The 25,700-nt window shown below is 39.8% G+C and overlaps 1 protein-coding gene and 1 long non-coding RNA gene across 2 annotated transcripts in view; one reads left to right on the top strand and one right to left on the bottom strand.

Moving 5' to 3' along the window:
- The window catches only part of LOC139531810 (uncharacterized), a 31,561-nt gene extending 9,477 nt beyond the window's left edge, over positions 1-22,084 (top strand). The window contains exons 2-4 of the long non-coding RNA XR_011666434.1: positions 10,338-10,489; positions 20,803-20,869; positions 21,234-22,084. This is a non-coding gene — a long non-coding RNA (uncharacterized lncRNA). The remainder of the gene's footprint in view (positions 1-10,337; positions 10,490-20,802; positions 20,870-21,233) is intronic.
- Positions 692-17,248, bottom strand: LOC139531805 (myosin-7-like). Its single transcript, XM_071328662.1, has 40 exons — positions 17,163-17,248; positions 16,989-17,034; positions 14,980-15,188; positions 14,485-14,628; positions 14,237-14,393; positions 14,124-14,151; positions 13,927-14,032; positions 13,707-13,799; positions 13,103-13,166; positions 12,916-13,014; positions 12,398-12,501; positions 12,162-12,300; positions 11,931-12,049; positions 11,599-11,748; positions 11,343-11,513; positions 10,894-11,200; positions 10,704-10,777; positions 10,326-10,531; positions 10,104-10,227; positions 8,383-8,519; positions 8,040-8,295; positions 7,560-7,802; positions 7,227-7,403; positions 6,971-7,116; positions 6,805-6,895; positions 6,323-6,712; positions 6,081-6,207; positions 5,866-5,984; positions 5,580-5,776; positions 5,217-5,400; positions 4,691-4,856; positions 3,411-3,535; positions 3,015-3,323; positions 2,703-2,906; positions 2,307-2,603; positions 2,058-2,162; positions 1,847-1,942; positions 1,620-1,754; positions 1,288-1,336; positions 692-821 (listed from the first exon to the last, which is right to left on the bottom strand). Exons 3-39 carry the CDS (start codon positions 15,178-15,180, stop codon positions 1,316-1,318), a joined length of 5,811 nt encoding a protein of 1,936 aa, XP_071184763.1. The 5' UTR covers positions 15,181-15,188; positions 16,989-17,034; positions 17,163-17,248; the 3' UTR covers positions 692-821; positions 1,288-1,315.
- Positions 22,085-25,700: the final 3,616 nt, after the last annotated feature.

The raw sequence follows: 25,700 nt of genomic DNA, 5'->3' as shown, positions 1-25,700 counted from the left end.
TTAAAATAAAGTGGTGATCCTAACTGACCTAGACAGGGAATTTGTACTAGGATTAAATGTCAGGAATTGTGAAAAACTGAGTTTAAATGTATTTGGCTAAGGTGTATGTATACTTCCGACTTGAACTATAAATCACCCAGAAAATATACCTCTCTGTTGATATCACATACATTATCAAGCATTTCACACGTTATCCAGATACTGACTGTTAGCACTTGGTGGTCTATAGCCGCTTCCCACAAGAATGGGCTTTAGGTGAGGCAGATGAACCTGTAGCCATATTACTTCAACAGTATTTAACAAGAGATCCTCTCTTGTCTTAACAGGAATGTGGTTCTGAACATAAACAGCAACACCTCCACCATTATATGATCTAATAATAATCCATTTCTAATTAAACCACACAATCCTTACTTTTATGCCAACAAAATATGATATTGCTCATGGTTGTTGGTAGGTGTTTTACTCTCTGTCTATATAGGTATTTTCTGAACAATATATCTGTTCATTTAGGGGACCCAATTTGGCTCAGAAGCACCCCCAGATGCAAAAGTGAGAGATATTTGTCTATTGTCATGATTCTCTGTGAGGTAAGTTACCAGTATATTATGAAAACCAGTGTTAACTTAATTTTGTTAAATAATAGTGGATTCCAAACCTGTTCGTAATAGAATCAAGCAATACACAGAGGGGCTGTTTAAATTGACTTTATTCTTTATTCTGCTCATGTTCCATGGAGAATAGAGAAAAAACTAAAGCACTACAGTCAGGAGATTTTCAGAAAGGTCCATCCGAGAGCTTCACTCTTCATCATGTCCTTTCTGTGACACAAGATGGATGAAGGTTAAAATGTAATAAACTACTGTAAACACTAAAAACATTCTTACAATATTCTGTGCATTGTCAAATATATATTAAACGATGGGGCTCCTTGTTTGAGTGTATAGAATACACAATAAACATCATGAATAACACTAACTGTGTCGACTAGTAAATTAAAGATTTTACAAAAAAAATTCAAGAAGCAACGATGTCCAGCATTTTTCACAATACTTCAAAATGTGTTGCTTGCCATCACACAGTAAGTAGTAACTCACCACTGAAACCAAAATATATCGTGCTTTTGAATATATATTTTTTTTACCCATGACAGGGAACAATATTCCAATTTATAGTTATATGAATGATAGTATGGTTATTGGACATCAAATGCTTGGGACTGTCATCATACTTGAGATGAGTTTGCAAATTATAACCAATATTATTATTTTCATTAAAAGAACTGACCTGGGAGCCAGCATCACAACTCTTGAACTCACTCCTCATCCTTTCCTTTCTGTGACAGAGAAGATAGATAGATAGATTGATTGATTATTAGAACTGAAAAACTGAAACTGAAAAACATTTTATATTGCCATATACCGTGTCCTCCTTTTGAAATTTTACAATGGGGAACTTCAACAGGTATGTATAGTTACTTGGTAACAATGTAATATATTATGCATTTATTCCTTATTTTCTTCAGGAATCAATGGGTTAATATCGAGAATTGAAATGACCATTAAACAGAATCCCAGTTCCCAGAAAGTTGAGGCTTTTGAAACAGCAACTTCACTGACCTTGGAACCGGCATCACGACTCTTGGCTCTCATCTTGTTGACCTGAGACTCAGCAATATCAGCCCTCTCTTCTGCCTCATCCAGTTCATGCTGAATCTTGCGGAACTTGCCCAAATTGGAATTGGCTTGTTCCTCCTGTGAAAAAAAAAAATATGATTTAAGTTTCTAGCAAACAAAACAATTTGGGAATTAAATATGCAACATATGGATGATAGAAGGTTACTTACAGCCTCCTCTGAAGTTCTCTTGTAGGATTTGACCTTCAGCTGCAGTTTGTCCACCAGGTCCTGCAGGCGGCTCAAATTCTTACGGTCTTCCTCAGTCTGCACACAAAAAGAAGGGAAGAAATAGAGTCATATACTGTATGTATCTTACATTTGATTCTGAGCATGTTAATGTGAATTGTTAACTCTGCACTGTCAAATTAAAACAATGTACCTGGTATGTGAGCTCCTTGATGCGTCTCTCATATTTACGGACTCCTTTCACAGAATCACTGCTCCTCCTTTGCTCCAGTTCCACTTCAGTCTCTAGCTCTCTCACCTAGAAAGATATGATCATTGTTAACACACCATTAACAATTAGTTTGTTAATTACCACTACTTTCAATATTGAAGCTAGAAATATGACTAGAAATATGACATGTGACATTGAATTAATAGACGAGAATGTAGCTTAGACACTTACTCTGGCCTCCAGCTTCTGGATCTGCTTCTTGCCACCCTTCATGGCAATTTGTTCAGCTTCATCCAGGCGGTGCTGCAGGTCCTTGATGGTCTGCTCCATGTTCTTTTTCATGCGTTCCAGGTGAGCACTGGTGTCCTGCTCCTTCTTCAGCTCCTCTGCCATCATGGCAGCATCAGTAATGGCCTTCTTGGCCTTTTCCTCAGCATTTCTACACTCCTGCACAGCCTCCTCCACTTCATTCTGAAGCTGGGATGTGTCGCCCTCTAGCTTCTTCTTCTGGCTCAGTAGGCTGGTATTCTACACATATATATGACAAATTATGTTTATGTTACCTATACGTACCTCAAGTAGCAGATATTTAAGGATAACCCTAATTGTTCTATATTACTGACTTACCTGTGAGTGCAGCAGCTGAACTCTCTCACTAACATCCAGCAGTTCCTGCTCAGCCAGTTTGCGGCCTCTCTCAGTCTGCTCCACCAGGGCTCTCAGCTCATCCAGTTCAGCCTGCATCAGGTTGTTGCGTCTCTCCACAATGGCAATGTTCTCCTTCAGGTCATCATTGCTACGAAGAGCATCATCCAGCTGCATTTGAGAATCCTGTAGAGAGAATTACTGATTTTACTATATCGTATTGTTTCACAGTGTGGTTTGGCTTTATCTGAAGGCACAAGCAATGTTTTTAATTCAATGATGTGGAAGTAATACCTTCAGATGGGAATGGAGACCCTTAAGTTGCTTCTGGGCCTCGGATGCCTGCCTGTTGGCCTGGCTGAGCTGGATCTCCATCTCATTGAGATCTCCCTCCATCTTCTTCTTCAGCCTGAGAGCTTCATTCCTGCTGCGAGTCTCTGACTCCAGGGAGCTTTGCAGGGTATCCACAACTCTCTGCTGGTTCCTCTTATTCATCTCCATTTCCTCATCCTTCTCCACCAGCTTGCGCTCAATGTCAGATTTCACCTGATTGAACTCCAGCTGAGCTCTCATGATCTTGCCTTCCTCATGCTCTAGGGAGGCCTATGACAACACAGCCACCCATAGTTTGTAAGATCTTCAAATAAAATGTTGGTACTTTCACTATCTGTAAATGTTTTCTATTCTCACCTCAGCTTCCTCTAGAGCAGACTGTATCTCTGCCTTCTCCTGCTCCAGCTGTTTACGGATCTTTTCCAGCTCATGGATGCTCTTTCCTCCTTCACCAAGCTGCTCAGTCAGGTCAGAAATTTCCTCTGTGGAAAAATATTATTGTACATCGGAATCATTTTGTGATAACTATTGTTGATTAGGGATGAGGCAAATGGGGAAAAATCCCAACGTTTAATCAGAGATGTTATATCGGTTTTCCGTTAAACCGATTTTAAAAATTCATAAAATTCCACGTGAATTCACACTGCAGCTGCGCTGCTGCCAGCAACGGTTTAGGTTTCACGGTGCATCCCTTTCAGATGGTGAAGCACTGCACCTGTACTACCATTACTGTACCTCAATTCTACCTCGCAAAGTTTGCATTTCACCACCTTCTCATTTAATTTGTCAAAGTATTGCCATATAGGACTCCACTGCTGTCTCTTGCCTTTGCCATTTTTCCAACTGTTAATGACGATGATTTAGTGGTGGAGTGTCTACTCCAAAATAATTGATTCCTCGACTCCTTGCACGTCATCTCCATGTGTCGACTCCCATTTGTGAGTGTCAAGATTAGATTCCGCGACTCCTCAACTCCTAAAATTCAGTAATTTTAGAAAGGAGGAGACTGATTAGTTGCCGTACTAACGAGAACACTCACATTTTCTATAGCGAGCTAGAGAGGGACGGAGAGAGAGGGGAGGGGCACAGTATAGGCAGGTCGGCCACCATACAGACAGAGTCAGAACCGTGCACTTGGCCTATCTATTGGGTAATCAAAAGCTGTATCTCCAAATGGAAGCTGTATCTCGCAATTTCTTGGCTTGCAACAGACCGGAAGACTGAACACATATTTGCATCATTAGCAAAGAGCAACAGCATGAGAGCCAGCGCGAGTGAGAGAGAGGACGGGGCCATTCTCATATGTCTTGGTAATCTGTAAATTTACCAAAGTAGCCTAAAATTAGCCTCTTTCCCCTCTGGTTTTATTTAAATTACACAACAAACCCCAGGCCTTTATAGCCTATCGTCTAGTTTGGCTATAACATGGCAAAGAATATGTTTTGTGATAACTGCACTGTGATTTTTATTTTGTGGGGGAAAACACACAAAATAAATGTTTTTTGTTAGTGGATTTTTTCTTAACTTCAACGATCCCAATTCCGTTTTAACGTTTAAACATTCACACTCATAATCTCTATTATATATCGATCTTTCATTGACTAAATTATATAGGCTAATAATGCTCATGGTCTGACCTTGGAGGTTCTTGTTCTCCCTCTTCATGGTCTCCAGATGATCCAGAGACTCCTCATAAGAGTTCTTGAGTTTGAAGAGCTCAGTGCTGAGAGATCTGGCCTCTTTCTGGGAGCTCTCCAGCTCAGTCTGAGACTCCTCAAACTTCTGCTTCCAGTCAGCCAGGATCTGGAAATCATACAGGTATTTTAGGTAGTTGAAATACAGTATATCATTAAGATAAGATGTACTTTATTGTCCATTAACTTACAGAGAACTCACAACCCAATTCTTCGAGACACACACAGGCTGGAAGCAATGTTTCATCCGGAGTGCAGCTGGAGCAATTATAGGGGGTTAAGTGCCTTGCTCAATTGCACAACTACAGGCGATGGTAGTGTGTAAGATGATGCCAGAAACATTCTGGTTTCTAGCTCACTCAACATCAACCTTCTTGCTGGCCCACTTCTCGGACCACCAGGCTACCTGCCACCCCTCATGTACTATATTGAAGCCTCCTACAACTTGCGTATCCCCCCCCAAATTTACCTTATCAAAGTTCCTTTGCTTCTTGTCCAGAGAGGCAGCAGCTGCATTGGATCTCTCTACATCCACCATGAGATCTTCAATCTCATTCTGGAGTCTGTGTTTAGTCTTCTCCAGGGATGAGCATTTAGCATTAACAGCTTCCACAGCTTCCTCTGCATCCTGCAGACGCTGAGCCAGCTTCTTCCTAGATTGACACAGATAAGAACCACATTTCTGAACATCTGACTTTTTTCTTTCTGATATACAGTGATTGTTTAACAGGTATTCAACTTATTATTTATTCGTCATGTACTTTTGTGTATCGCTCATTCAGCCAAGGTTCAATAGCCTGAAAAGTAAGAGGAAGTAATAAAACATCCTTACTTTGCGTCCTCAAGCTCCTCAGTCTTCTGGATGGCATCAGTTTCATACTTGGTTCTCCACTGAGCCACCTCAGCATTAGCCTTGGACATGCCACGCTGCAGCTCAGACTTGGCCTCCTGCTCCTCCTCATACTGCTCCCTCAACAGATCTGAGTCATGGCGAGCAGACTGCACTGCATGGGCAAGAGCGTTCTTTGCCTGGTAAGGAAATTTTTAAAAGGATCTGTAATTATGCCAGAGGATAGATAGTAGTTGGAGAAAGGGCACTGCAATTGTTGTATCAATACCTTGACTTCCTCCTCCAGTTGTCTCTTGAGGTCTTCAATCTGCTGAACGTTGGACTGCTTACCTCTGGTCAGTTGAGAGACCAGAGAGTCCTTCTCCTCCAACTGTCTGGCAAATTCCCCTGTTTTCATTCAATTCAAAATTATTTTCAATGATATTACATACTGTGGTTATTCATTTTGGCTGTTCAGGTTTTTTGTTAATATACTGTATGTACCATTCTCAGTTTGAAGCTTTGCTTTCTGCATGGTGAAATCATTGATGGAACGCTGTCCTTCCTCAGCTTTCGTCCTGTATTCACTCATCTGGTCCTCTAGAGTGCGGCACATTTTCTCCAAGTTTGTCTAAAAACAAATGTAAAAAAAGAAATAATACAGAACAGCATCACTAAATTTCTTCTTTAAAAAGCATGTCGAGAAAAAACATACATTTTATAGATTGCTCAATGATACCACATACTTTGGACTTGACAATCTGCTCCATGTTGGAGACCACATCATCCAGCTCCAGTCTGAGCTCACTCTTCTCTTTCTCCAGCTTCTGCTTCACTCTCTGAAGGTTGTCAATCTGTTCTCCCAGGTCAGCTACACTGTCAGCATTTTTCTTCCTCAGAGTGGCAGCTGTAGCCTCATGCTGCAGGGTAGCCTCTTCAAGGTCTCTGCGCACCTTCTGGAACTCAGCCTCCCTCTTCTTGTTCATCTCAATCTGGGCAGCAGTGGCTCCACCAGCCTCCTCCAGCCTCTCACTGATCTCTTCTAGCTCTCTGGACAAGTCTGCCCTCTGTTTCTCCACCTTGGCACGGGCAGCTCTTTCAGCCTCCAGCTCTTCCTCCAGCTCCTCAATGCGGGCCTGAAATGGTAGGAATTCAAATTTTCTGGTATGATCAGAACATAAGCATATGTAACAGAAAGATTCCCTTTTCAACGATGCTATTGAAATACCTGCAGCTCCTTCAGTTTCTTCTGAAGCTGGGCACTCATCGCTTGCTCATCCTCAATCTTGCTGTTGAGTTGGCTCATCTCAAAGTCCTTCCTGATAAGTAAATAACACATTTGAGCACTTTCTGTAAAATAACTATTCATGCGGTGTTATGGGTTGTGATCTTACTTCTTCATTCTCTCCTCCAGCTGCTGCTTGTCATTCTCCAGGTCCATTAGGCTCTCCTGGGTCAACTTTAAATCTCCCTCCAGCTTTCTCTTGGCTCTCTCAAGGTCCATTCTCACCTTTTTCTCTTGCTCCAGAGACCCTTCAAGCTGATAAAGGATATGTTAAACAACATTCGGAGTCAGCAATTTACTGAAGCGTGTTTTTAGGATATTACTAATTGTGTTGTACTTTTTATGAATTCCTATTTGATACTCACATCATCAACTTGCTGTTCCAGTTTGGCTTTGGCCTTGGTCAGTGTGTTGACTTTGTCCTCCTCACTCTGCAGATCATCCAGCGTTTGTTGATGAGCCTCTTGCAGAGCCTTCTTCTCCTTGGTCAGCTTGGCAATAATTTCATCCAGAGCTGCCATCTCCTCAGTCAGGTTTTTAACCTAAGGAAACAACATTGTCATTACACTTTTATCCAAACCAATTAATTTGGCTCGAACCAAGGATGCATGTGTGGTCCGCAGTCGGGAGCTGAAAACGCTACGCCAGACTCCGGCACATTACGTTTTAACAACACAAGAATAAAGAAAAGTGTTTACCTTGTTCTCTGTGGCATGCTTTTCCTTCTCCACTTTAGCCAGAGTGAGCTCCAGATCATCAATGTCCTTCTTGAGTTCTGAGCACTCATCCTCCAGCTTCCTCTTCTTAGCAGTTAGCTCTGAATTCATCTCCTCCTCATCCTCCAGTCTTTCTGTCAGCTCTTTGGCTTTGGCCTCAAGCTGGATTTTGCTCTTGATCAGACCCTCACATCTCTCTTCAGCATCACCAATAGTGTCTTCTGACTGTCAATGTGTCAATATGTTGTAAGTATATCAAATTCTCCAAAGCTCAAAAGTTTGGTAGCAAAATATTTGGACACTACAAATGATAGACAAATGCTGATTGTATGTATCTATTTAACAAATCATGTCTTTTCTCTCTCTCTTTTTCAATTTCTCTAGTGCTAATAGCTAACTAGGAAATACCATTTTGACAAAGGATGTGAATGCAGCAACTGCAATGCAGTTAATATTACTCACAGTTTGGACTGCAAGCTGCAGGTCGTTCTTCTCTTGGAGAAGGGAGATCATCTTCTCTTCCAGCTCCTTTCTACGGGCTTCACTTTTAGCATAAGCCTCTTTAAGCTTCAGGAATTCTTCCTTCATGTTGGCCATCTCCTTCTCAGTCTCTGCTGACTTCAGCAGAGGTTTGATCTTGAAGAACATCTTCATCCAGGGCCAATTCTTGACACCCATGAAGGCACGAATGTTCCATTGGATCACAAGCAAGGCATCCCTGTGAAATTGAATAAAATTGGCTTGTTATAAAAACCTTTTCCACCTTCACCATATTGTCTGCAGAAGTTTTGTTTATTATTCCAACCTGCGATCAACCATTTTCTGGAACTCAATTCTAGCAAGTAGACCACGTGATCGGGCCTGGAAGCCAGTGATGATAAGAGCGAGACGATCGTCTCTCATCTCCTCAAGTAGACCCAGGAGACCAGCCTTGAAGAACACCTGAAGATACACAAAGGTCATAATGTGGTGCTTGGATCGTCTTGTATTTGGTGGGATTGTATTTTTCTGACAGTTGACCAATAATAACTTGAATGTGGTACCCCCCAGATTTACAAGACTTGGTAGTCATGTTTAGATTGCTGATTTCTTGTCTCTGTACAAAAATGTCACAAATTGAACACAAGTTGGCCCTCTTATGTTCAATTGATTTTACAACTTCAGTCCCAGCATGTTGACCGAGAGTTACACATATTGGCAAGGTCTTTAAAAATAAGTACATAAAGTCTAACTGTGTTCATTTCTGTTAACAATAACTATGTCAAAGAATATTTGTCAATGACCTATTTTCCCTGAAGAAAACTAACGACGAGATGAGGAGATGCCATGAAAAAAATGATCAAACTCTAACAAATTAGTATTCATTTTAGTTGCTAAAAATGTGATGAGACTTGAATTTCATGTGAGACTAATGGGCATTCAATTTGACATGAAGCTCCTTTCCATCTGTATTGTCCAATCATAAACATTCATGCCTTTGCAGAAGATTCTTTTGGGCAACCTGACCAAATTCACATAGAAATGTTAGTTATAGATCTGTCATTCTCATTGAAAGCAAGTCTAAGAAGCAGTAGATCTGTTCTATGTGACCTATTCATATGCTTCCCATTCATAAGTTTTGTTTTTTACTTTTGGTTTTGTAAACCAGCTTCAAACAGCTGAAAATACAATATTTTTGGTTATGGAAAATACATTTCACAGTGTTTTAGATGGTACAATGATTCTCTACACTATACGTGCTTGTATTGTAACATAAATTGGAATTAGGCGAACTATTAGAATTTTAGCAACCAAGAAATGGCAGAGCAATTTCTGCATAGTGCATCTTTTAATGCAATCCTCTCATTGTCAGAATTAACGTCTTTCAGTAGCCTTGGCTTTGTAGCCTTGGCTATATGGTAAATCATGGCTGGCATTGGTTACAATCTGCCACAATATCAATGTGCCAGCTATATGAGGGGATAGTAGGCCTAGTGGGACAAGGTTATCTTAATATCCACATGATGGAAGTTAAATATTCATTATTTAATGGAAAAATAATGCACTGAATAATATGTGATTAAATGACTGGGACTAAGACTAAAATTGTCCAGAATTTTAGTTGACTGATAACTAAAACCGAGAAGGGGGAAATTACTAAAATGGGACTAAGACTAAAAGGTATTTTAGTCACAAAATCTAAGACTAAAACTAAATCCAAAATAGCTTACAAAATTAACACTGAAGTCTATTTCAAACATCATGGCCACTATGCTTTCAATTGCTTACTGTAGATCTGGATCTACTAGCTTGCGGCACTATACCAAGTATAAATGTGTATTTCTTGACATGACCCATTTGCACTAGAGACAGATAACATGATATAAGCATGATCAATGGTATATCAGCAGTTATTTCAAGAATTATTCCCCAGGTTGGCCAGATGGTGGTGTGTTGTTAATATACTGCTCGGACCTGATAATTCCTGCTATTTTTCCATCCTGTTCCAACAGGTCTTATTGCTTTTCATCTATTTAGAGAACTTACCTTAGTGTGTCCTAATCTGTACTGGGTATGGTCAATGTCCAGAGAGCCCAACAGTTTTTCTGCTGCCTTCATATTGTCAATGAACTGACCCTCAGGGATAGCATTTGGATTGAGGATGCGGTATCTGAATTTAAATCAGAAAGAAATTATCTTATTTCAGGAAGACCTGAAGAGGTAAACAGTTTAATTTATTTTAGAAAGGAAATTGATGATTATTTTTACCTTTGTTTGAAGTCAGCATACAGGATCCTGTTGGGGAAGCCCTTTCTGCAGATCCTGATGCCTTCTAGCACACCGTTACAGCGCAGCTGGTGCATGACCAGAGGATTCTCCATGGCCCCAGGAGTCTTGGTCTCGTTGGGGATGATGCAACGCACAAAGTGGGGGTGAGTAGACCTCAAGTTGGTCATGAGTTTACCCAAGTTCTCCTGTCAGTATGACAAATGTAAAATTGTCCATCATTGAATGAGTTTCCAAGTACCTTACGAGTCACAGTGGCATTTAATACTGTTATCTCAAATTTTGTGCAAATGTAATACATCTGTTAATATTCTGACATGTGAAAACATCAGAAACATATTGATTTAAGCTCAGATGTACCCTGTGCAATGCAGACACAGTCTGGAAGGAAGAGCCTTTCTTCTTTTTTCCTCCAGCCGCTTTTTCTTCAGGTGCTGTATGATAATGAAATAACTATTCAAATATATTATTATTACTACGATCATATACTGTGGATTGTTATTTATTTGAATGTGTTGTAGTCTTTGCAGATATGAACACATAGTACCACCTTCTGCACCAGCATAGTTTGCGAACAGGTTTGCCAGGAACTTAAGACTTGACTTCTGGAACAGTCCGACCACAGTCTCATTCAGCGGGTCCTTGTTCTTCACCAGCCAGTTGCCAATGTTGTAGTCAACAATGCCAGCATAGTGAACGAGGGAGAAATGGGCCTCTGGTCTACCCTTAATAATTCTAGGCTTCTGGAAGCATGCATTTTTGCCCAGATGGTTTTCATACAGCTTAGCTTTGAATGTAGAATCACTGGCCTTGGGGAACATGCACTCCTCTTCAAGGATGGACATGATACCCATGGGCTAGTGGAAGGAATGAATGAAAATAAATTAATGCTAACGGAAAAGCATAGTGAATAAATATCAGCACATTTATAAAGATTGCCTTTAAAATATCAAATATTACTAAGGTCACATCAACTTCTGCACAACTGAAGATACCAACCCTTTCAATGAGGTCAATGCAGGCAGCCAAGTCCATGCCAAAGTCAATGAACTCCCAGACGATGCCCTCTTTCTTATACTCTTCCTGCTCCAGCACAAACATGTGGTGGTTGAAGAACTGCTGCAGCTTCTCATTAGTGAAGTTGATGCACAGCTGCTCAAAGGTGTTGAACTGAAATAGAAGTTCACAGTTACTTTATTTTGTCTGCTGTAATGTTTTAGATTCCATTTTTATCAAATTTACATCAAACACTCACATCAAAGATCTCAAAGCCAGCAATGTCCAGCACACCAATGTAGTGCTGGCGAGCATTCTTAGTGTCCAGAGTAAGGTTGATTCTTATCACCATCCAGAGGAACATGTTCTCGTAAATTTTCTTTGCCAGTGCACCAACAGAGTAGTACACCTACAAAATATAGAAAAAATAAATTACTGAAACATAGCCTCAACATAAACACATAGTTACAGTTTCCTAGACACAGATTAGGCCTAGTTCTAGACAAAAAAATCATGCTCAATTGGGAATTACAGGTATGAACATAGACAAGTTTTATGCTGAATATTATTTTTTAAATGTTGAAGACTCACTTGGTTGACATTCTGACCTTTGGTGACCCACTCATTTCCTACTTTGACCCTTGGGTTACACAGCCCCTTGACCACGTCAGCAGAGTTCAGACACATCAGATATGCAGCTTTGTCAATATCTGGAAAGGCAAAGTTTTATGATTGGAAGAGGCAATCTAACTGATTTTAGATTTTAGATTTTCAGATACTACTGCATATTGAAGTGAGAGGTTTTAAATCTTCAGCACTCACCCTCAGTGCCATCTGCCTCTGCTTGCTCCTCCCGCTGCTTATTCTTGAACTTCATGTTCCCGTAGTGCATGATGGCACCAGTCAGTTTATAAATGCCATTAATCTCTTCTTGGGCAAATCCAAGCACATTAAAGGCATCCTAGTTCCGAAATAAAAGGCCATTGTTTTGTATTGGAGAAGGGGTTGGATACAAGTGAAATGTTATTGCATATACACTATATAGATATTTTACTCACATCAGTAGCCATTAGCTCATCTGCATCGTTAATGGAAGTTACAGCAATCTCTCCTTGGGAGATGAAGGCATAGTCATAGGGATTGCTGGTGATGAGTAGCATCTCTGAAAATAATTGAACAGCTCAGTTTAATTTGTGTTCATGCTGTGGTATAGGTCATAACATAATATACTCAGTATTAGGGTTGGGGTCAATTAGAAAAATTGCTTTGTGCAAAAAGAAAACTGTAATATTATAAATAGACAGGATAATTTAAAATAAACTGCTAGAGATTGTTATGTGTGCATAACATTTTTATGTTGTGTGCTTAAATTACATTTTAATAATTGTTACTTTTTTATATACAAAGAAAATGTTACACCATAAATCATTTAACATTGTGTTTTACAGTAGGGAATGGGGGTAGCACAAGGCCTGGGCTGGCTGCATCATAATAATTTAATTTGATTTCATCAGAAATGTTCAGTTGAATCCAGAATTGACCTCAACCCTACTCAGTTTGATGATTCAATACTCACCCAGCAGTTCTGGTTTCTTTTGGGACAGGATCTGGTAGAAGATGTGGTAGTCTCTCTCAGCCTTGAGCTGGAAAGTTACACGTGACTTTTCTAGAAGATCTGATCAGTATGGAAAAGTTATTTTGGTATTAATGTTTCCTGTCAAAGAGATCTGTTCAAGCCTGGGCAAGTTGAGTATTGTACTTACAAGTCTCAATGTCAGCAGACGATAGCTTCCCAGTGACTCCAAAATGAATTCGGATGAATTTACCCTGTAAATTATTGTCAAAGCAGAAATTACAGAGCACACCAGATCTGGCTTCAAGTAGTATTTGTTTTCTTTTTGAATACCTTAGGTGCACTTGAGATTGCATGGTGTAATGCAGGAATGGGCAACTTTGATAGGGATGGAGACCAGTCACTCTCAGTCTCACTCAAATATCATATTAAAAACATTTCTCTCCATTCCAACATGCCATTGGAACACAGGAGTGATGGTTGCTGAAAATGGGCCTCTGTATGCCTATATAGATATTCCATAAAATAAAAAATCTGCCGTTTCCAGCTACAATAGTCATTTACAACATTAACAATGTCTACACTGTATTTCTGATTATATTTATGTTATTTTAATGGACAAAAAATTTGCTTTTCTTTCAAAAACAAGGACATTTCTAAGTGACCCCAAACTTTTGAACGGTAGTGTATGTATTAAATTACATATTTTTTTGCAGAGGTGGTCCATATAGGGGAAACACTGAACATGTATAATAAGGTTTGAATAATATTTGACAAACAAAGACCAAACTTACAAATCGGGAGGAGTTGTCATTCCTGATGGTCTTGGCATTACCAAAAGCCTCCAGGGCAGGATTGGCCTGGATGATTTGATCCTCCAGGGTCCCCTACAACCCAACAACCACACAGTGTTAAAATGCTGCGATAAAAAACAATACTCTATGAATAAAATTGGGTTTTGTCAACATCTACCCATCCAGCCATGAAGAATATTTCATTTGCATTCATTTTTACCTTTTTTTCTTCTGCTGCACTTTTCTTTCCACCAACAGCAGCAATGCTGGCGAAATACTGGATGACTCTCTTGGTGTTAACAGTCTTTCCAGCACCGGATTCTCCACTGGGATTTAAAATACAAATGTTGATGTCTCAGAATGTCTCTTAACTTTAAATAGTCTCAAATGGATATAGCCTTTGGTTGATGTACTTACGTGATAAGGACAGACTGATTTTCCCTGTCTGTTGAAAGAGAAGTATCCGTAAATGTGACATTATCCAAATATTATTTGATTTATATAGATGAAAAGGAAAAGTTATATTTTACCTGACAACATGTACTGGTAGGCATTGTCAGAGATGGAGAAGATGTGAGGAGGAGCTTCTGTCCTCTTCTTGCCTCTGTATGCATTGACAACAGACTGATCGTACACTGGCAGCCACTTGTATGGGTTGACAGTAACACAGAACAGCCCTGAGTAGGTCTGTCAAAGACAAGGGGATGCATATTTAGTTTAATTCATTTGAATGAATGATTGATTTAATGCAGATATTAGCAGACAGGTCTTTACTTACGTAGATCATCCAGGCTGCGTAACGCTCTTTGAGGTTAAACAGCACAGCGGGCTCGTGCAGGAAGGTGAACATCGCCATGTCCTCAATTTTATCAAACTTTGGCGGGTTCTGGGGGTGGACGTCGTCCTCCTTCACAGTAACAGTCTGAAAGAAGTGCAAATAAAATAGTTTTGTGTCATTTTCAAGGAGCAGAGCTATTCACTTTGAGACAAACCCTAACTTGATATTACACACAACATAGAATTTACAGAAATCATCCATTTACATGTAATGCCTGATTTACATGAAAGTCAAAGATTTAAAGGATTCTGCTTTAGTATCTCTTGTAAGATTTTTTAAATACTAAACAGTAAAGTGTATAACTCAATTCAGTTTATAAATAATTGTTCATAAATCATAGAGTTCTTAGTAGAAAAATGTATTATCTTATGATTTTCCAGGTATCCATTTTCCAGGTCATATTTTTTCAGAAATGTTTTTCAACAAAATATTTACCTTTCCAAACTCAGTATCAGCGGTGACTTTAGCCCCATCTCTGCTGGTGATTGTGGCCTTGACGTACTCAACCTCAGGGTCAGGCACATAGCACTCTCTCTTTATGTCAAAGGGTCTAGTCTGGCATTCCATACGCTCCTTGTCTGATTTACGCAGAAAGGAAGCTGCGACGCCAAACTCTGCCATCAATGTGTCCCCCATTCTTAAACCTGTGAAGGCAGGAACAGAGCATTGAATGCATATGTATATATTACATACAGTACCAGGTTTGAGTTGGAATAATACCATGTATTTGTTGTTGTGGATAGTGTGTATGTACTGTATATTCTATTTATTATTATTATTATTATTATTATTAGGTTCAATTTGCTAAACTTCAGATTTACATGTGGCTGTCTTCTCACTGTTGCCATGGTGTGTTGTATGCCAGGATTCTCATGATAAACATTTCTCAAACTTAAGAAACAACAACCATTTAGATCTTCATACTTTACAGTATTTTTTACAATATCAACCGTATTTTGATAGTTTTACATTTTATTCTGTTAATGACAAAGGGAACCGTGCATATTGTGGTAATAACCTAATATCAGTGTAAAGCACTAATATTAAATCATATTAAATACATCAACAACTTTAGGGCTCCAGGGCTGTATTTCGCTTTTCTCTGGAACCAGTTTTGAAATTCAGTGTAAATTAGACCTTTGTCCTGATTTTCCCTTCATACAACAACAACAAAACAATTTCATAAATGTTACCCCAAAGACCTAAATGAATTGGAACATTAGATATTAATATGACTGTATGTACAAGTAACTGCCAACATAAAGGAAACACCAACATGTAGTGTGTTTGCTCCCGAGGGGTGCAGCGGTCTAAGGCACTGCATCTCACTGCAGTCCCTGGTTCTAATCCAGGCTGCATCACATCTGGCTGTGATTGGGTGTCCCATAGGGCGGCGCACAATTGGCTCAGCGTCGTCCGGGTTTGGCCGGGGTAGGCCGTCATTGTAAATAAGAATTTGTTCTTAACTGGCTTGCCTGGTTAAATAAAGGTTAAATTAAAATAAATAAAAAATAGAGCGTTGGGCCACCACAAGCCAGAAAAACTTCAATGAACCTTGGGATAGGTTCTACAACTGTCTGGAACTCTGTTGGAGGGATATGACAACATTCTTCTATGAGAAATTAAATAATTTGGTGTTTTGTTGATGGTGGAAAACGCTGTCTCAGGCGCCGCTCCAGAATCTCCCATAAGTGTTCAATTGGGTTGAGATCTGGTGACTGAGACAGCCATGGCATATGGTTTACATCGTTTTCATGCTCATCAAACCATTCAGTGACCACTCCTGCCCTGTGGATAGGGGCATTGTCATCCTATGGGGGCTTAGCCATGGTAGACAAAATAATGGCCTACCCATTATCATTATACATGACCCTAAGCATGATAGGATGTTAATTACTTAATTAATTCAGGATCCATACCTGTGTGGAAGCACCTGCTTTCAATACACTTTCTATCCCTCATTTACTCAAGTGTTTCCATTATTTTTTGGCAGTTACATGTATATACCGTATATGAGTAGTATAATTGGAATAATGGTCATGGCAGACCAATAAAATTTAAATATAAGCCTAAAGAAACACGAGGGTTGATGCAGAACACCAGTAGGCTACCAGATTTAGAGTCATAGATTAGTAAGAGTTTATCTGAACAATATGAAGGTCAGTAAACCAATAGAACGTTGAATATAAACCAAAACTTGTGAGGTTCAGAGCAGACCAAAAGTAACTAGGTCCACTGTAGCTGAAATCTACAGCTTGTGTAGTGATGACACTGACAACATGTAATTACTGTACAGGATAGATGTATTATGCCACATAAACACGTTGACTAGATTAATGAGTACAGACAACAAAATTATTATTTTTTGCATTAATATCCACATTTTATGAAACACAGTTAAAGACCACTAGGAGGCCTTTATTTTAGAAGATTGTGAATCTTACCTGTTGTTGGTCACCCCTTGGATACGTTTGGTGGAAAGGATCTCTACTGAGAATGAAATAGACAAATACAAAGACAAATATCAATGGAGTTGCCAGTTTTATGCGGTAAGACAGTTATTAGGTTGTATAATGATTATCTTTGCCCTCCTCAGCAGACTGCCTCTATATGCTTACCTTCAGGATGTCCGGTGTCTTGTGTCTCCCCTGGTCTGTCTCCCCTGGTCTCCATCACTCTTTATAGAGAGAGTTGCTCAGCCCTATATGGAGATAGTTCATGTCATTACATAAATTAGACTGATTATTTCAAAAGAGCTGTATTTGGGGCTAGAGGTGTATACGTCTTTGACCTATCAGGCTCGTTATAACAACAGGCTATTCCAGGGCGGACAGAGGAGGGGAGAAATTGGCTGCATTGAAAGCCCACTTGATCAAAGGGCAGTCTCAGGCACTGTAGTCTTCTAAAAATGACAAGCATGTATGTTTGACCAATGGGAATTCATCAAATTATGTATTTATGTGCAATGACACGAAGTAAGTTAGCTCCAAAAACAGGTTGTAGTAATATATGTCCAAAAAAAAATAATGATTTACACTCCCCCTGTCCCCCCATTCGTTGCTCTTTGTGATGACTTGGGGATTTTAGTCTTGCTCATCCTACAACATTGCGTTGGGTAAATGAAATGAGAAAGTGTTGTTGCAGTGTGTGAATGAATTGCATGATAGAGTTCTTATGATGAAGACAAGGGCAGCTGTCCTTTGTTCACCAAGACAAGGTCACTCTCACATCTATTGTCACCAAGAGTAACAGCTATTGTAAGTATATCACTAGACCTCGACTTGTTGACGTGGCATTGTTTCCTTCCCTTTGTCATTGAGGACAAAAATAACCCTGTGAAATTGTTCTTTGGGTGTTCAGTATATGAAGTGCACATAAGTAAATTAATTAAAGCCATACATTGAGTAATACATGTCACATTCTTCAAGAAACTCATGCTAGAGGGACTCAATGTATGTTAGGAATATTAATGTTTTAAAATTAAATGTTAAGAAAAAACACTTACGTTATAAGTGTTAGGATGTCACTTCTACCTTTTTTTGTTATAATAACCTGTGTAAGGTGCTGGCTAATCAGGTCAGAAAAGCCTGGGTAGAATACTATATACGGTGCTGACTCAAGGGGCATCAGGTCTTTGATTTGTAGTTACACACCGTAAAAGGTCAAGATAGCTGTCAATGTGTGAGTGTGAAGCTGTCTACAAGCCGTCTACAAGGTGACAATATAGTGGTTGTCATCGCCAGAGAGAGTTCCCCTCCTTAGACAGAGAGGAGCACCTTTGACTCCTACAGCTTTCACACCTTGAGCATTCAGCCTCAATGTTTCCTAATTAGCTTCCACATGCTACTCTTCAATGATACTGTTAGGTGTCCAATTCCCAGCTGTCGAGAAATGAATTCCTGTCACTACAGGAGGAGATGCATACTGATCATGAAAAAACAGTGTGACCTTTTACCCTAAAACAATATCAGTAGATGGCTAAAAACAAATAGTGCTCTCTCTCGAAGATGGATTTTAAAATAAGCAACGTTTTGTAAGCCAATACTTTCACTGGCACGTTATTCTTTCCCTTGAGGATAATGTACAGTGGGGGGCGCTATTATTGACACCCCAAAATATTCTTATGAATAAAGTAGTCAAACGTTTTGTATTTGGTCCCATATTCCTAGCACGCAATGACTACATCAAGCTTGTGACTCTACAGACTTGTTGAAAGCATTCGCAGTTCGTTTTGGTTGTGTTTCAGATTATTATGTGCCCAATAGAAATTAATGGTTAATAATGTATTGTGTCATTTTGGAGTCACTTTTATTAGAAATAAGAATAAAATGTGTTTCTAAATACTTGTGTATTAATGTGGAAGCTACCATGATTACCGATAATCCTGAATGAATCGGGAATAATGATGAGTGAGAAAGTTACAGAGGGTCAAAGATCATACCCCCAAGACATGCTAACCTCTCACCACTACCAATAACAGGGGAGGTTAGCATGTTTTGGGGGTATGATCTTTGACAATCTGTAACTTTATCACGATTCATTTAGGATTATTGGTAATCATGGTAGCTTCCACATTAAAATAAAAGTGGTTAGAAACATATTTTATTCTTATTTATAATAAAAGTGACTCCAAAATGGATTATCCGTAATCATGGTATAAATGATCCGTAATCATGGTAGAATCATTTTAGTATAAAATAATATAATTTCCACATTTTTTTGAGCATACAATACAGCTCAGTATTTGAATTAGACATTTTATACAGTCATTAACGCTCATCTTTTGCCAAGGGTGTCAATCATTTTGGATCCCGCTGTACATCCACCCCACCCATCAGCCAATATATTTCAAGCCTCTAAAATCTACCATGATCCACAACATATTGACATAGTATTTGTATTCACTTGTATTTTGCATTAGTGCCTCTTACATACTATTGCCCAATGCTCTAGTATTTAACTTTTTAAAAACCTGTTTTACATTGCACTGTTTGATTTGACCCTCAAATGTTCTACTCCCCTCATTAAGCTCCGTACTTAGTCTCAATACTTGAACAGTCTATTCTAGGCTCAACCTCTCTTTTTATGCCTCATACTCAGCTGTCCAGTCTGCTTGTGTTATAAGAACTGCCTGTCAGACAGAAGGAATGATGGCTGGACACCTTACCACTGCTCTGCTGTTGAAACGTGTAATCTGACCCTCCTTTGTATTTCAAAGACTGCCCTATAATTAGGATGCCCATGCGTCTGTTGTGACTCAAAGGTCATGGAGAACGCACCTCACTTCTCAGTGTTGTCTTTGTCCTTGCTTTGCCTTTCACACTCTGACACTATTAGGCTTGTGTTATTCACACACTGTAGATACGTTAACATAAAACTGTCATTGAAATGTGTTGGGACTCAATGTAACTAACTGATTGCTGGTTTTATCATTATTTAGAAAGTTGAGCTTAAAGGGGCAGTCTGCAGTTGCTACATCATTTTTGGAGTTATACATTCATTATATGTACCCCTTGATTCTTAAAGATTATAACTTTGAAATGCCTCATAAGCTTAGCTCAACTGTCGTACCCCATCAGAACCCAAAATATATGCTTGTTTTACTCCAATGTTTGTAAACAAAATAAATTTAAACAACACTGTATAGCCTCAAAACATGGTTAGAGCCATCATTTTGATATCATGGATGGTCAGTCCTGGCATCCATAGCTCTATCTATGAATTTGGGAGTAGTTACATTTCTCCAGCTCCATCCCTTTAGATTTTTACTGAAACAGGGGCGGGGACAAGCTTTGCTATTGTTTCAACTGCTGATTGCTGCTTTAAAGTGAAGGTTGCAAGAAAGGTTGTTTATTTCCACCTGAATTGATGTTTTATCCCAATACAAAGGTGCACATCTCTGTACAGCAAAGTAGCTAGCTACGTTTGTTCATTGATGGGCACATTTTTTACTCTGTCATGCTGATATCCACAGATGCTGGCCATTAGACAGTTAGGCAGAATTTTGTCACACTGTGTTAGTTTCGTGGGCAAACAAACATGCAATCTACTTTAAGAATCTTTTTATTTGTGGGGTAACGGAAAAATATTTTTGATCTCCCTATGGAGTTATTGGCTGTTGGAAAGTGCTGCACTATGGCTTATTAACAATTAACAGGATGACATAAGTGTTTTGTTTGGACGCAGGCAGTTACTGTGTGATATTTACCTTATTTGTATGTAACATCAATCTCTCCTCCATGTGACTCACTGATGCAGGTCCAGCCTCTTGCATTGGGAGACCTTCTGTCAAGGACAGCAAGCATGACCACACACAAGAGCGATGGTACGAAGTGAACTGTCTTTGGTAGCATTAGATTATACACTATTATAGTGTCTATTGTTTTATTTACTTCTAATTCGATTTGTTATGTCTTTCATTTCAGTCTTTTGATACAGATGTGTTGGTTAACAAGTTACCTTTTTTGCTTGTGTCACGCTTCAGCAGCAAGCACAATTGCCAGTTTTATTTTCATATAACGTTGCAAGCTAGTTAAAAAAATTTTTTTTTTTTTTAGAATTGACCAGAACGCCAGATATTTATTGAATTAGCATCAGGACAAAGGGTGACTTTTAAACCAGTAGATCTGTATGATTCCCTTTGCTTTTTCCTCCATTTGATCTTACATTTCACCTTTCTTCTCTTTCAGCTGATTCCTTTTGCTTTTAAGTTCCTTCTTCCCTCAACATCTGCACATCAGCCCCAACAAGGAGGCTCCAACCAAAAAATAATAAAAAATGTAGATCACCTTCAATGTAGTCTCAGGATAGTGTTTTCTTTCCACAGGGACCACAGAAGCATCTGAGCAGGATAATATAACAGGTGATGTATCGTTATTCTGAAAGGTATATTTTACCTCACTTGAAAAATATTAAGAAGGAATACAATCTGATACTTTTAATATAACACTACTACTCACAACACTTTTATGGCCAATTCACTATTCTAATTCATTCTTGGAGTTGCCCCAACCTCCAGTCAATAACAGATTCTGCACGCAGCTCTTTACTGTGTAGAACTTTTGCATTGTGTAGAATTTTGCGTTGTATGGACTTCTTGTTACATGCTTTATTTGATATAGAAAAACATTTAGTCTCTAGTGTAGCATTGCTAAGCAAGTGCACCTTGTTCTGAATGTACACTGCCTTCACTATATTATCATTATTATTGAGTTCTCTAACTGGTTAACATTACTCAAATTGATTTCAACAGAATATTGTCATAGAATAATGTTGCCATATGTATTCAAGGCTGTTAACAAGACACTGTTTGAATACAGTGGTCTAAAATGTAAGTACACTTCGGATGATGCAGATATGGAGGCTAAATTGTAATGACACGAAAAGGGTTACTGTTCAAGACAATGTATAGATACGGTCAAACCTTTACCATTGTTGATGGCAAGAATACACATTTTCCCTCCCTCGTATTCATAGTGTCATCTTTGTTTTGTATATAAAATTGGTAAATAACCCAATTAAATTTGAGACACACTGTAAATATTACTCACAATTTTATCAAAACTTAAGCGAGGTGTTAAATGTTTGTCTTTTACTATGATACCATTTGACGTATGTTATCTGTATTTTTCTATTAAAATCCATGTTTTTTTTTATATAATTGTGTTAAATAATAGTGCATTTTATTCTTCCAAAATGCCTAGAAATCCTATTCATAATGGCATCAACACCAACCTTGATATCTATACCAGACATGAAAAACCTTTGGCACAAAAGGTAACATATTGTGAGACAGAGATGCAATTTAAATGTACTTTATTATTTATTCTGCTCAGTAACATTTAGAAAACTAAAGCAATAAAGTCAGGAGATTTTCAGAAAAATCCATCTGAGAGCTTCTCTTTATTGTGTCCTTTCTGTGATAGAAGATGGATAAAGGTTGCGAAAATTAACTACTGTATATTCTGAGAACATTTTTATTATATACAGTCGTATGAAAAAGTTTGGGCACCCCTCTGAGGCTGCATAATAATTTACTCTGTCATCACAGAAAATGATCACAGTGGCATGCCATTCATTTTCTAATAAAAGCTGAGTACTGGGGTATTGTCCAGACAAAGATTTTTAGTGTAGCAATATTAAGTTGTATGAAATTAAATCAGATGTGAAAAATAGGCTATGCAAAAATGTGGGCACCCTTGTCATTCTGTTGATTTGAATACCTGTAACTACTTAGCACTGATTAATTGGAGCACACAATTGGTTTGGTGAGCTCATTAAGCCTTGAACTTCATAGACAAGTGCATCCAATCATGAGAAAAGGTATTTAAGGTGGCCAATTGCAAGTTGTTGTTCTCTTTGACTCTCCTCTGAAGAGTGGAAACATGGGGGCCTCAAAACAACTCTCAAATGACCTGAAAACAAAGATTGTTTAACATTATGGTTTAGAGGAAGGCTACAAAAAGCTATCGCTGAGATTTAAGCTGTCAGTGTCCACTGTGAGGAACATAGTGAGGAAATGGAAGCCCACAGACACAGTTCTTGTTAAGGCCAGAAGTGGCATGCCAAGTAAAATATCGGAGAGGCAAAGGCGAAGGATGGTGAGAACGGTCAAAATCAGCCCACAGACCACCTCCAAAGACCTACTACATCATCTTGCTGCAGATGGTGTCACTGTGCATCGTTCAACAATTCAGCGCACTTTGCACAAGGAGAAGCTGTATGGGAGAGTGATGCGGAAGAAGCCTTTTCTGCACACACGCCACAAACAGAGTCGCTTGATGTATGCAAACACACATTTGGACAAGCCAGCTTAATTTTGGAATAAGGTGCTGTGGACTGATGAAACAAAGATTGAGTTATTTGGTCATAACAAGGGACGTTATGCATGGCGGCAAAAGAACACAGCGTTCCAAGAAAAACACTTGCTACCCACAGTAAAATTTGGTGGGGGTTCCATCATGCTGTGGGGCTGTGTGGCCAGTGCCGGTACTGGGAATCTTGTTAAAGTTGAGGGTCGCATGGATTCCACTCAATATCAGCAGATTCTTGGGAATAATGTTGAAGAATCAGTCACAAGTAAGATGGCGCCGACCGAGATGGCCGCCTCGCTTCGCGTTCCTTGGAAAATATGCAGTATTTTGTTTTTTTATGTGTTATTTCTTACATCGGTACCCCAGGTAATCTTAGGTTTCATTACATACAGTCGGGAGGAACTACTGAATATACGATTAACGTCAACTCACCATCGTTATAACCAGGAATATGACTTTCCCGAAACGGATCCAGTGTTTTGCCTTCCACCCAATACAATGGATCTGATCCCAGCCGGGGACCCTATGCGACGCCGTAAAAGGGGCAAACGTAGCGGTCTCTTGGTCAGGCTTCGGAGACGGGCACATCGCGCTCCACTCCCTAGCATACTACTCGCCAATGTCCAGTCTCTTGACAATAAGGTTGATGAAATCCGAGCACGGGTAACATTCCAGAGAGACATCAGGGATTGCAACGTGCTCTGCTTCACGGAAACATGGCTAACTCAAGAGACGCTAACGGAGTCGGTGCAGCCAGCTGGTTTCTTCACGCATCGCGCCGACAGAAACATACATCTTTCTGGTAAGAAGAGGGGCGGGGGGGTATGCCTTATGATTAACGAGACGTGGTGTGATCATCATAACAACACACAGGAACTCAAGTCATTCTGTTCACCTGATCTAGAACTCCTCACAATCAAATGTCGACCGCATTATCTACCAAGGGAATTCTCTTCGATCATAATCACAGCCGTATATATTCCCCCCCAAGCAGACACATCGATGGCCCTGAACGAACTTTATCTGACTCTTTGTAAACTGGAAACCACACACCCTGAGGCTGCATTCATCGTAGCTGGGGATTTTAACAAGGCTAATCTAAAAACAAAACTCCCTAAATTCTATCAGCATGTCGATTGTGCTACCAGGGCTGGTAAAACCCTGGATCATTGTTATACTAACTTCCGCGACGCATATAAGGCCCTCCCCCGCCCTCCTTTCGGAAAAGCTGACCACGACTCCATTTTGTTGATTCCAGCCTACAAACAGAAACTAAAACAACAAGCTCCCGCGCTCAGGTCTGTTCAACGCTGGTCCGACCAATCTGATTCCACGCTTCAAGACTGCTTCGATCACGCGGATTGGAATATGTTCCGCATTGCGTCCAACAACAACATGGACGAATATGCTGATTCGGTGAGCGAGTTCATTAGGAAGTGCATTGACGATGTCGTACCCACAGCAACGATTAAAACATTCCCAAACCAGAAACCGTGGATTGACGGCAGCATTCGCGTGAAACTGAAAGCGCGAACCACTGCTTTTAACCAGGGCAAGGTGACCGGAAACATGACCGAATACAAACAGTGTAGCTATTCTCTCCGCAAGGCAATCAAACAGGCTAAGTCCCAGTACAGAGACAAAATAGAGTCGCAATTCAACAGCTCAGACACAAGAGGTATGTGGCAGGGTCTACAGTCTATCACGGATTACAAAAAGAAAACCAGCCCCGTCGCGGACCAGGATGTCTTGCTCCCAGACAGGCTAAATAACTTTTTTGCCCGCTTTGAGGACAATACAGTGCCACTGACACGGCCCGCTACCAAAACCTGCGGGCTCTCCTTCACTGCAGCCGAGGTGAGTAAAACATTTAAACGTGTTAACCCTCGCAAGGCTGCAGGCCCAGACGGCATTCCCAGCCGCGTCCTCAGAGCATGCGCAGACCAGCTGGCTGGTGTGTTTACGGACATATTCAATCAATCCTTATCCCAGTCTGCTGTTCCCACATGCTTCAAGAGGGCCACCATTGTTCCTGTTCCCAAGAAAGCTAAGGTAACTGAGCTAAACGACTACCGCCCCGTAGCACTCACTTCCGTCATCATGAAGTGCTTTGAGAGACTAGTCAAGGACCATATCACCTCCACCCTACCGGACACCCTAGACCCACTCCAATTTGCTTACCGACCCAATAGGTCCACAGACGACGAAATCGCAACCACACTGCACACTGCCCTAACCCATCTGGACAAGAGGAATACCTATGTGAGAATGCTGTTCATCGATTACAGCTCAGCATTTAACACCATAGTACCCTCCAAACTCGTCATCAAGCTCGAGACCCTG

Source organism: Salvelinus alpinus, chromosome 10 (genome assembly GCF_045679555.1).
Source record: "Salvelinus alpinus chromosome 10, SLU_Salpinus.1, whole genome shotgun sequence".
Classification (NCBI taxonomy): Eukaryota; Metazoa; Chordata; class Actinopteri; order Salmoniformes; family Salmonidae; genus Salvelinus; species Salvelinus alpinus.
This window is presented reverse-complemented; position numbering and strand designations above follow the sequence as displayed.